General features: G+C 51.0%; 1 protein-coding gene across 1 annotated transcript in view; it reads right to left on the reverse strand.

Annotated features, from left to right (window-relative positions):
• Window positions 1-7,259: 7,259 nt before the first annotated feature.
• Window positions 7,260-12,024, reverse strand: part of Lrrc38 (leucine rich repeat containing 38) — a 28,131-nt gene continuing 23,366 nt past the window's right edge. Inside the window, exon 2 of the mRNA XM_077791316.1 lies at window positions 7,260-8,242. Within this exon, the coding sequence (XP_077647442.1) occupies window positions 7,989-8,242 (254 nt within the window). The 3' untranslated portion in view covers window positions 7,260-7,988. The remainder of the gene's footprint in view (window positions 8,243-12,024) is intronic.

Genomic DNA, 12,024 nt, shown 5'->3' on the forward strand with positions numbered 1-12,024 from the left:
TGGAGATACTCTGCTCTGCTTGAATATTTTGTGACTCTAGCATCCTAACCCTTGGGTACAATATTCCCCCCACCAGTCCTTCACCTTCTATGGTTTCATTTAGCTGTAGTCAACCATAGTCTGGCAATATTAAATGGAAAATTCCTGAGATAAACACTTCATGAGTTGTAATAACATTTACTCATTTGTTTGTTTATTTTGTACTGGGGATTGCTAGTACAAAATCTGGCTTTACCACTGAGCCTAATCCCCAGCCCTCTTTATTTTTTATTTTGAGACAGGATTTTGCTAAGTTGCTTAGGGGGCTTCGCTAAGTTGCTGAGGCTGGCCTCAAACTTGTCATCCTCCTGCCTCAGCCTCCTGAATCTCTGGATTACAATCGTGCACCAGCACACCTGGCTAAATAACTTCTATTGTGGTATAATGCTAGACTGATTATATTTTATTAGGAGTATTGCTGACCTCTTACTGTGTCTAATTTATTTATTTATTTACAGTTCTGGAAATTGAATCAAGGGCCTCACCCATGCTAGGAAAGCACTCCACTGAGCCATATCCCCAGCCCTTTTTATTTGATTTTGAGACAGGGTCTCACCAAGTTGCCCAGGCTGGCCTTGCAGGGGTGATCCTCCTGCCTCAACCCCCTGAGTAGTTTGGGTTACAGATGTGTGGCCTCTGTGCTGGGCACTGTGACTAATTTATAAATTAAGGTTTACCATAGGTGCGTACGTGCAGGGAACACATGGAATAAGTGGGGTTGGGCACCCTCTGTGGTTGCAGGCATCCCCTGGGGTCGCTGTGAGCAAGGGTCTACTTCTCGAAGTTTCCCCAGATGCCCAGCTAGACGGCTGCGGTGCTTCTGAAAGGCCAGCACAGTGGGCTCCGCTGTGGACCAGCTGCACTGTGCCCCACTCCCCAATCCCAGGGACTCGCCCTCCAGCCAGGTCACTTGCTGTAGCTCTTGACCTGGGAACCCTGTGTCTGTGTCTTTGGGCCACAGTTCAGGGGCCCACCTGCCAGGCCTGGGCCAAGGTTGTTATTTAATGACGGGTGACCCCCTCAGTCTGGCCTCATCTGTGGGGACAGAGGATTCCACAGGGAGGAAGGGACCTGTCCAATGGGCCACCATAGAGCCCCTGAGGAGGTCCCTGCGTTTCTCACCTCCGAGGCGATGGCTCGGGTGTGTGCCGAGTCCACAGCCTCCCTGGGAGCCCCAGGACTTTCTGGCTTCCTCGACGTCCATCCTGCGCCTGCTGCGGGGCCGCGGCTGCTCTGGCTGGGCAGCGGCAGCCCTGCCCCAGGGAAGCTGCTCAAGTTTCTAGACACGAGTGGAGGGAGCTGAGGAAGGGGAGGTCTTAGAGTCCAGGGAAGAGCCTGGAGGCAGACATTAGAGGGCTGGTCCTCAGCCTGTCCATGGGACTAGGCCTGGTCCCGGCAGCGGGCATGGTTCCCATTTCTGGGACAGGCAGGGTGGCCCTGTCGTGTGCTGGGGGCTGAAAGGAAGCTCAGTGTGTGAGCACCTCCAGAAACAGGCACTTCCCGATCAAGCTCCTGGGCAGGCAGGAGTGGCCTGAGGAGGGCCCCCAAGGGGCCAGGCAGCGCCGGTGGTGGCCATGCTGTCCTGGGCCAAGCTGAGCAGACACGGTGGCCTCTCCATGGATGCCGTCAGACTGGCCTTCTCAAGAGGAAGTCTCTCTGTCCCCACCTATCACCTGAGGGTTGCAGCCTGGGCCAGGGGACTCTTGCATTCAGGCAGGAAGGGTGACGGGTGGCCAGGACATTATTTAGGTGTTCAGCTGTCCTCATTTGCCTTCCTAGGTGAGTGGGCTCTGGGGCGGGTGGGTCGCATGTGTGGAAGCAGCTCCAACATTCATCCAGATTCTGAGCGCAGAGGGGCAGCTGGGTCCTTAGGCCACCACAGCAGGGCTGGGGACAGCTAGGAAACGGAGAAGCCAGAGGCTGGTCTGCGGACTGACTCTGGGACTCTGCTCTGCTTCCCCAGAAGGCACTCTGGGACTCTCAGGGACAAGGGCAGGGAAGACAGTCGGCGGGCAGGGTGCACCCCTTGCTGCACGGGGCTCCTCCCATTCTGCCAAGAAGTCAGGGTCACTGACCCCCAAGGAGGGCTCCTGGATCCAAGAGGATCTGCAGCCCGCCAAGGCCACTTGGATGTGAGGACCGGCTGGTCGCTCCCTGGGAGCTGCTGTGGAGACAGCTGGCATTCACTCGCTCCACGGTGGGATTCCATTCAGAGGCCGAGGGGGCCTGAGCACGGTGGTCTGTGCCCGATGCTGAAGGGATGGTTCTTGGAAAACCAGCTCCTGGCTCGGCTTCCAACGGGACTCGGAGCAAAGCGTGCGCAGCAAATGGTCCCGACTGTGGGTGTGAGGATTTTCCCAAAAAGGACATAGTATTTTTCCAGGACCAAAATATAAGTCACACCCTGGGAAGGAATATTCATTAAAAAAAAAAAAATGATCCCATCTGCAAACAGCAGAGAACAGTGGTCTTTCTCATTTTTAAACTCTCTTTTTTCCACGGAAAAACATTTAAAGTTTGGAGGTGTGTTTATTAGCCTGGGGACTTAGGAACAAAGCTACCTTGTTGGTTGCAGGCAGGGGACACCCACAGGGGCCTGCAGATGTGGCTCAGGGGTAGAGCGCTGGCCTCACATGCAGAGCCCCGGGTTCTACCCCAGCACCAGAAAGAAAAAAGAAAAAGAAAAGAAGACCCCAAGGGTTTCCTTCTCAGATCACGCACAGGGTGTGAACAGGTCACTTATGCGAATAATGAGTCACTTCAACCTTGAGCCGCTAAAAAGGAGTTGATAGCCAAGGTACAGAGATGGTGGCTATCTTAGTAAAAAATATTTTTTGACTGTGAGAGATTTTTATTGAATTTGTTGGTGTTTGGGGCTGGGGAGGGGACCCAGGGGTGCTCTTCCACTGAGCTACAGCCCCAGCCCATATATATACATACATACATACATACATATATGTGTATACACACACACGCACACACACACACACACACGCACACAGTTGTAGATGGACACAATACCTTTATTTTATGTATGTATTTTTTAATGCGGTGCTGAGGATCGAATCCAGCGCCTCATCCATGCTAGGCAAGCATTCTACCACTGAACCACAATCCCAGTCTCACCAGCTCTTATTTTTTATTGTGAGACAGGGTCTCGCTAAGTTGCTGAGGCTGGCCTTGAACTTGGAATCCTTCTGCCTCAGCCTTCTGAGTAGCTGGAATCACAGGCAAGTGCCACTCCACCCAGCTGTAATAAAAATAGTTTTAAGACAAAATATTAATACACTCTTATAACATTGTTTTTTTTTCACTTGACGTTTTATCTGTCTGTGCCCGTTGTTATTACAAAAATCATAAATGTCAAAATTCAGTACAATATCTGCACCAGTAGTTGCTTAAACAAAAGTTAATTTCTATAAAACCATTAACTTAATGCAGTTCTATTAAAAGAGATTCAAAATTCCCTCAGTTAACAAGATATAAATAGTGGTATATATGGTTTTTTTTTTTTTTTTAGAGAAAGAGAGAGAGAGAGAGAGAGAGAGAGAGAGAGAGAGAGAGAGAGAGAATTTTTAAATATTCATTTATTTATTTTTTAGTTTTCGGCGGACACAACATCTTTGTTTGTATGTGGTGCTGAGGATCGAACCTGGGCCGCACGCATGCCAGGCGAGCGTGCTACCGCTTGAGCCACATCCCCAGACCCATGGTATATATGTTTTAAAGCAGAAAATCCCAAAAAAAACAAGGAGAAAATGTTAAATATTTTGAACTGACGGTTCCTACAAGTGGTAACTTCCAATACGTATAAAGGAAATGTTCATGGTTAAAACTCTAGAGTGCAAGTAGAAAAACAGTCAATCAGAATTTACCCCAGGCTACATCGTTAAGTGGCATTAAGTGGGGGCACCATGTATGGCCCCATGTCACCGTGTTCTACATCGAAAGCCTTCCCTGCAAGGCAAGTTGCAAAGTGTAAATGAGAAGACAGGAAAAAAGAAACTCTTTTTTTTTTTTTTTAAAGCTGGGCATTGAGCCCAGGGGTGCTTTACCACTGAGCCATGTCCCCAGTCCTTTTTATTTTTTTATTCTGAGACAGGGTTTCCCTAAATTGCTGAGACTGGCCTTGAACTTTTGATCCTTCCTTATAGGAACAGGTGTGCTTTGCTTGGCTCTTTTCTTTGCACAAATCACTACTAGGCATCTCTGTGAGGCTACTCCATGTGTTGGGAAGCAGCCACGTCATCAGGAACTCTACAGAGAAGAGCAAACCAGCTTTTCAAAACTACACCCATGTGTAAAAGGTAAATCACCACGCACCCCATTTATTGCCCCAGTTTATCATGATTAGATATAACTCACAAAAAGAAAAATGGCAATTTCTAGTGACAATATTAAAACATATATAGACACTGGCATAAGGAAAAAAATATGCATTTATTTTTTGTGGTAGTGGGGATGGAACCCAAGGGAATACCACTGAGCCTCATCCCCAGTTCTTTTAGGTTTTGTTTTGTTTTGTTTTGTTTTTTGAGACAGGGTCTTGCTAAGCTGCTGAGGCTGGCCTTGAACTTGCCATCCTCCTGCCTCAGCCTCCTGAGCTTCTGGGATGACAGGTGTGCGCCATCACACATGGCTTGTTCCCAGTTTTTCAAAGGAATTTTATATCCAGGAAGTAATGGTTTCACTGAGCATTATGTAAAAACCCCTCTTTTTTCCCCCCAGAATAATGTTCATGCTAAAACTGTGGGATGTGAAAATACTGACCCTGCCTCACTCATGAACCCCTTCAGGGACTGCTGCACAGGGCTGGTACCATGACCCTCCAGAGGCAGGTTGAAAGACTAGAGGACACAGGGTGGGAACTTCATCCTCCAGAACCCACTAGAACAGGGCCTAGCGCCATGTCCATTGCCTGGGCACCACCTCCTGAGGATTCTGGGAGAAACACACTCTTCAATGGGGCCGAGAAGGGTTCAAGCCTGCAGCTGTGACCCAGAGAGTGGTGCTCCTGGGGATGGGGAACAGGTGATGGCAGCTGCTCCACACAAGCCTGGCTGAGTCTGTGGACAGGCTGGGAGCAGCAGGTGACCGAGAGGTGATGACATTAAGTAGTGTCTGACTCCCGGCTTCTGTGCTCCTCCACTGAGCTCTTCTGGAGTCTTCTACCCTCCCTGCATGGCCCAATGTGAGTGGAGCCCCCCTCTGTCCTGAGTGAATACCTTCCCCCAGGAGCCTCCATTCCCATCAGGGTGTAAGTGTCTGAGTGGAGCTTTCAGACAGAAACACTAGCAGCGTCTGCTGGCTCGGGATGACCTGTTTCTGTGTGTCTACATGGTTTTCTCAATAGAAGTGCCACCTTCCCCGACATCAGAGCCCACTTGGCAGCTCCCTAAGGTGCTTACGTGACCATGGAGACCAGGAGGAGGCTGCTCACTTCTCTACCTGCCCAGGGACTGTGAGAAGACAGCCCCTCTGAGCCAAGGATCTGTGCTGGAGACATAATGCTGGACCGGGAGTCTCCTCAAGGTTGGCGAGGGTAAAGAAGGGTAGGGAAGGAGAGTGGAAGAAGAGGAAAGAAAGGAGGGAGGGAGGGGAGAGAAGAGGGAGTCAGAACCCGGTTTGAAGGCTACCGATCACAGGAATACTGGGTTTATATGTCAGCTTGACAGGGCTACAGGGTGCCCAGATATTTGATTAGTTCTGTGTGTCCACTGAGGGTGTTTCTGGATGAGATTAACATTGGAATAGGTAGAGTGACTTAGATGACCTTACCTTGTGTATTGGACACCATCCATTCCACTGAGGACCTGAAGCGAACAAGAAGGTTGAGAAAGGGGACATTTGCTCTCTGTCCCCCTGACTGCTGAGCTGGGGCTTCTCCTACCCTTGGATCAAATGTCACCATTGGCTTCCGGCTCACCAGCCACGGCTCCTGCTCCTCAGCCTCCACAGCTATGTTAACCAATCTCTTATAGTAAATCTCTTTTTACACCTCCTATTGACTCTGTTTCTCTACTCCTCAGAGACCCCTGAAGAATATGCCCTCTACCTGCTCTACAGCAGCTCCCAAGTTACTCTCTATCACAGGAGTTCATTGATTTTCTTTGTGCAGAGTTTCTCTACATGCAATGATACTTTTGGCTCCTTGCTGGTCCTATGTCCTACCCATAGAAATATAAGGCCTTCCAAAGAGAGCAGGACTGTCTTTCTTAATTAAAGCAGTATCTGGCATTTAGCAATCACTCAATAATTACTAATGGAAGCAAAAATAGAGAGAGGAAGGAAATATAGCAGATATATTATGAAGTTGGGCACATTGGTGCAGACTTGTGATCCCAGCTCCTCAGGAGGCTGAGGCAGGAGTTTCACAAGTTAGAGGCCAAACTCTGCAACTCAGAATCTTAAAAAGGGGTGGGGATGTAGGTCGGTGGTAGAGCATTCCTGTATTCAATCCTCAGTGCTGCAAAGAGAAAATAAAAAGATATCTATTATGAGTAACAAAGGAGAAATGTTTTCCCCAAATATCCCAGGAGCTTCTTGAGAGCCTTCCATCCAAGACTCTGTCGCAGCCCGTCCAATGCTGCTCACGGGACATCTTGCATCAACCCGGGGAACACAAAACCTCTCACATGGTCTCCAACCAAAGTGCTGCATTCCACTTCCTGAAAAACGCTGTCTGTCACAGCCCACTGCAAGAAAAGTTTTCCAAAAGTTCCAGAGAGGACGAGTCGGGGCTTATAGAATGGCCCAGTGGGACAGACTGAGGAGGACTCAGGAGGGGCTGGGGGAAGGGGAGCACCGTGACTCCAAAGAGACAAAGTGACTGTCCCTCCTCTGCAAGTTGCTGCCTCTCAGGAAGAGGGTCAGGGTTTGTGTTATACCAATGAAGGTTTTTCCAGTGACTTACCAAAACAACAGCAGTGAACGGCCTGTGGCCAGTTCTCATTTCTTTCCTTGATAGCCATTTTTAAAAATTAATTTTTCAAGGACCCAGGGATTGAACTCAGGTCAGGGCACTTTAACACTGAGCTGCATGCCCAGCTCCACCTCCCTTTTTTAAGACAGGGTTGCTGAGGCTGGCCTCACTTGTGATCCTTCTTCCTCAGCCTCCTGAGGAACTGGGATTACAGGCATACACGTTGTTCCACCTGAGCTGAACGGGGTCTCCTAGTCTGCTTGGGCCACTGTAACAGAACAGCACACCCGGGGTGATTTATAAACAACACATTTATTTCCCACAGTTCTGGGAGCTGGAATTGGGAGGTGGGGGTGTCAGGATTGAGCTCCGATTCCTGGTTCATGGATGGCTGGTTTCTGGCTGTGTCCTACCTGCTGAGGGAGTGAGGGGTTCTCTGGCATCTCTACTCTGAGGGCGATCAGGAGAGTCCCACCCTCAGGACATCCCAAGGGCTCCACCCCCCTGGGGATGAGGACTCCACACAGGGAAGTGGGGGGGGGGTGTCACAAAGGTCTATTGCACAAAGATTGATTTGTTCTCCATACAACATCCCAAGGCTGCTGAGGCCTATTAAATGGAGAGAATCCTGCTTCCGTGGAGGAGGCTCTGAACTGGAGGCCCTGCCTGGGCAGCTTCCCGGCCTTGGGGGGAAGAGGTTGATGCTGGTCTCCAAGCACAGCTCAGGCCCAGAAAGAAGGGCTGGAGATGCGGCTTGGCATCTCCTGCAGAGACCCCGGCTGGGTCCTCCCCGGCCCAGCAGCCTGCACTGAGAGTCGGCCCTGCTCAGGAGCGACCCACCCAAGCTCCCCGGCTTCTGGGCGCTGCGATGGGCGGGGCCAGCGGGCGCCCCAGTCCCCTTCACCGACGAGACTCTGTTCTGTTCACGGAGGGTGGCCGGTGCCTCCCTGTCTTCAGCGCTTTCCCCTCCCTCTCCGAGAGGCTCCGCTGGCTGGGTGTTGGCAAGGGACGCGCCCGAGCAGGGGGCTCAGTCGTCCTCGTCCTCGTCCTCGTCCTCCGCATCTTTGTTGGGGGCGCATCTCTGGAAGCACTGCACGACGGTGGCCAGGAAGAAGCTGGAGATGATGGCCGCGATGGAGACCGCCACGCCCGAGAAGATGATGATGAACAGGTCGGTGAGCGACAGGCTGAACTTGCACTCGCTGAAGCTGGCCTCCGACAGCTGCCGCAGCGCCACCCTGCGGTTCTCCGGGGGCAGCGAGCACTGGATTTCGTCCAGGCCTGTGGAGAGGCGGTGGCCAGAGGGTCAGCCTCAGCCCTGCCCAGCGGGAGTCCCGCCCCACCCCAGACACGAGGGGACAGGAGCTGGACCGAGCGGAACTGGGACTTCTCTAGACCTCAGAGTCACCATCGTGGGGAGAATCAGGACACGGCTCTTCCCTGGGCTCCTGGAGGGTTAGGGGTCGTTTGGGTTTGGAGTTAGGGTGGCATGGGGGTCTCTACACTCCACTTAGGGCTTGGGACCTCTCTAGACCCTGTCACAGCCTGCCATGGGGTGGAGCAGGAGGTGGCAGCAGGTGCAGGGACTAGGAGCAGGGCCCACCTGGTGGCAGGACCCTCCAGGCTGCAGGGCCATGGCCCCACTGGATGCCACGCTCCTCTCCACCGTCCTCAGGGCAGACAGGAAGAGAGGCTTGCCACCTTATAAACCCTACCGCCCAGACACAGGAGAGGGGAGGAAGAGGAGGCAGCTGGAGGGGGCCTTCCGGTGGCATCTGGTACTTTTTTTGTGTGTGTGTGCTGGGGACTGAACCCAAGGTTGTCATCCACTGTTGGGGACTGCAAATCAAGTCAAGATGGCTGCCTGGCAGTTTGCCAGGAGGAGTGGTTTGCGAGGCAACCGCCACCCAGCCATTAAGATGGTGGAGATTCCTTATTGGCTGATTGCTGTATCTGGATGATGCTAATTGAGTCAAGCTGTGTGTAATCAGTTAGGTATACATACCTCTGCTGTTCCGCAATAAAGTGGCTCCCGCTACCTTGGGTGCCCGCTACCTTGAGTTCCCGCTCAGTTCCCCCGCAATAAAGCAGTTCCCACTTCAACCTTCAAGTTGCTTGGCACCTCCTGGTTATTTTGCCCAGCCAGACTGCGGCAATCCACCACTGAGTTACAAGTTTCATAAGCTGCCGAGGCTGGCCTTGAACTTGGGATTCTCCTGCCTCAGCCTCCCCAGCAAATCACTGGGACAACAGGCATGTGCCACCACCCCCAGATGGAGTATTTGGTACTTGGAACTTGGGTGAAGCTTCCATGTGCTGAAGAGTCACCAGAAGACTGTGCTTGGATGCAGGCTCCTCAGGGATCCTTCCAGAGGTCCTGGGGGGCGGGGGGCTTCTCTGCATTTTTTTTTTTTCAGTACTGGGCATAGAAACTAGAGGTGCTTAGTCTCGGAGGCACATCCCCAGCCCTTTTGTTTACATTTTACTGAGGGACAGGGCCTTGCTAAATTACTGAGGCTGGCTTTGAACTCCCGGTCCTCCTGCCTCAGCCTTCTGAGCTGCTGGGATTTCAGGAAGGCACCACTGCGCCAGCCCACTCTGCATTTTCTAATAACTGAGGGATTCTGTTGTGGCCGGAGGCAACTTTGAGAAGCTTCACTATCCAAACACCCAAGGAAGGGGCCTGAGCCCACCCCTGATACGACCAGAGGAGGCCTCTTGCACTCTGCTTTCTGTATTGGGTTGACTGTAGGATTTCACTTGATGTTTGACTAATTTAAGAAGAAGCCTCAAACCCTCCAGTCTCGAAAAATGTTAACGACGGAGCCCATGCTGAGTAAGGGCTTGCTAATAATAACCACCACACCACCATCTGCACAGGATGGCTCCATAGGACTCACCCAGGCTCTGTTCTGAGCACCTGACTTAGATAAACTCATTTAATCCTTACAACAACTCCGTAGAAAGGCCTCGATATCAGTCCCACTTTTCAGATGGGGAATGGGCTCAGACAGGTGAAGTCACCACTCAAAGTGGGACAGCTAGTAAGTGGCCGAGCCCGGATTCAAACCCACGCAACCTGGCTCTGGAGCCACTATGCCTCCAAAAGGAAGAGAAAGGGAGAGAAGCCAGGAAGAGAGGGCAGGGTGGGAACAAGACTCTGGCACTTCCTCCCCAGGGCTGCCATCAGGTAGCCACCTGGTGATGGGTAAAGGGTTCATAGCATGTTTAGAGACACCTCTGATGACTCCCCCGCGTTGGTGAGCTGTTACTCTTGGGGTCCCCCGTCTGCCATCAGTGGAGTAGGTCAGAGTGGCAGGCAGGTGAAGTCTGTCCCTACCCTCACCTTAGATGAGCCTAATGGGTGACCTGCCGGAGGCACAGACACCAAGCACCGTGACAGGTGGCTCTCTAAGCACTCATTTATTGATTCAACAAACACGTGTTGAGGATTCTGCCTGTGCCGAGGAATTGATGACAAGCAAGGAAAATAAGGACCCTACCACCCAAGGGTGTAAACTCTAACGGGAGAAGACAGACACTCATTCAATCATTCAACCAAAAAAATTTTTGAGTAACTTACTTTGTGCTAGGTCCTGGGGCTGCAGCAGAGAACAAAACAAAACTTTGGCCTTCTTGTGCCTTATTTATTTGTTTGTTTGTTTATTTATAGATGGTGTCTTGCTGCATTGCCCAGCCTGACCTTTAACTTGCAAACCTTCAACCTCAGCATCTCAAGTAGCTGGGATTACAGGCCTGTGTCACCACCTGGCTTCAGCTTGCAATTTAAATGACAAGGGAGTAGATCAAGAAATACATTAAACTGTTAGGATGTAACACCAAGGTGAAGCAGTCGAGGGTGAGTGGGAGAAAGGACTCTATAGATGGGGAGATCAGGAGGAACAGTCTAAAGGGTGAGGAGGAACCAGCCAGGAGATCATTCTAAGCAGAAAGCCTGGGACAGGGCTCAGCATCTGAGAATCACAGCGTAGCCAGCAGAATGAGAAAGGAGAATTTAGTATGAGCTGAGCTGGGAAATGGACCTGTATTGAGATGAAGCCTCTGACTGCCAAGGCCTCTGAGTGAATATTATGGACAGAGCCCCCATCTCGACCACCAAACCTCAGTGAACATGAACTACAGATACAGGCTGCTGAAATGCTGAGCCACTAAGGGCCACTTGTTACCAAGCGCATTCTACCCATCCTGACTGACACATGCACAAAATGAACTATGTACCAACCCAAATGACTGCTGTGATACTGAAGACCTCAGGTATAAGAGAACATGTGATATTAGAATGCACAAAGAGCTCCGAGCTTGGTTCTGATCTGGAAGAGGAAGGATAAACAAATAGAGCAGTTGTAACAGTTTCGTTACGCTTACTACCTGCAGATATGGTTCTATGTATAGGGGACAGGGTGGGGACATAGCTCATTAGTGGAGTGCTTGCCTAGGATTCATGATGCCTTGCATTGGTACATAGTTCATACTATGCATGCATTAGTCAGGATGGGTAGAATGTGCTTGGTAACAAGTAACCCTTAGTGGCTCAGCACTTCACTAGTCTCTATTTCTGGTTCAGGTCCTATGAAGTTTGCTTGTGGAGATGGGGGGCTCTGTTCATCAAACCCAGGACTGCCAAAACATGGAAAGAGAAAAAAAATCCCAACCTAAATGCTACCTATCTATTAACTCAATTCTCACAGTAATGCACGAGGCCCATTTATGAGAAAACTGAAGGATCCTATGCTGGCAGGGCTTTCTTTGGCCACAGGGCTTCATAGTGGAAGTGGCAAAGTGAGGATCTGGGCCTGGCACTCGGCTCTGGAGGCCCACGCTTACCCTTGGAGCGTAAGGTCCACTTCTGCAGTGGAAGTAGCCAGAGAGATGTGAGGACATCATCCTGCCATTAACTCACCCACCTTCCTCACTACCTCCCAACTCTTGGGAAGAACTTCTCTGGCTGTTTTTCAGAGCTTTCCAGTTTCACAGAGCTGACCCTCACCCCATTCCCAGCATATCTGAAAGTCAAGATGAAACCTTCCCACCTTGCTCGTCAC

This window comes from Urocitellus parryii, chromosome 11 (genome assembly GCF_045843805.1).
Source record: "Urocitellus parryii isolate mUroPar1 chromosome 11, mUroPar1.hap1, whole genome shotgun sequence".
In the NCBI taxonomy this organism is placed as follows: domain Eukaryota; kingdom Metazoa; phylum Chordata; class Mammalia; order Rodentia; family Sciuridae; genus Urocitellus; species Urocitellus parryii.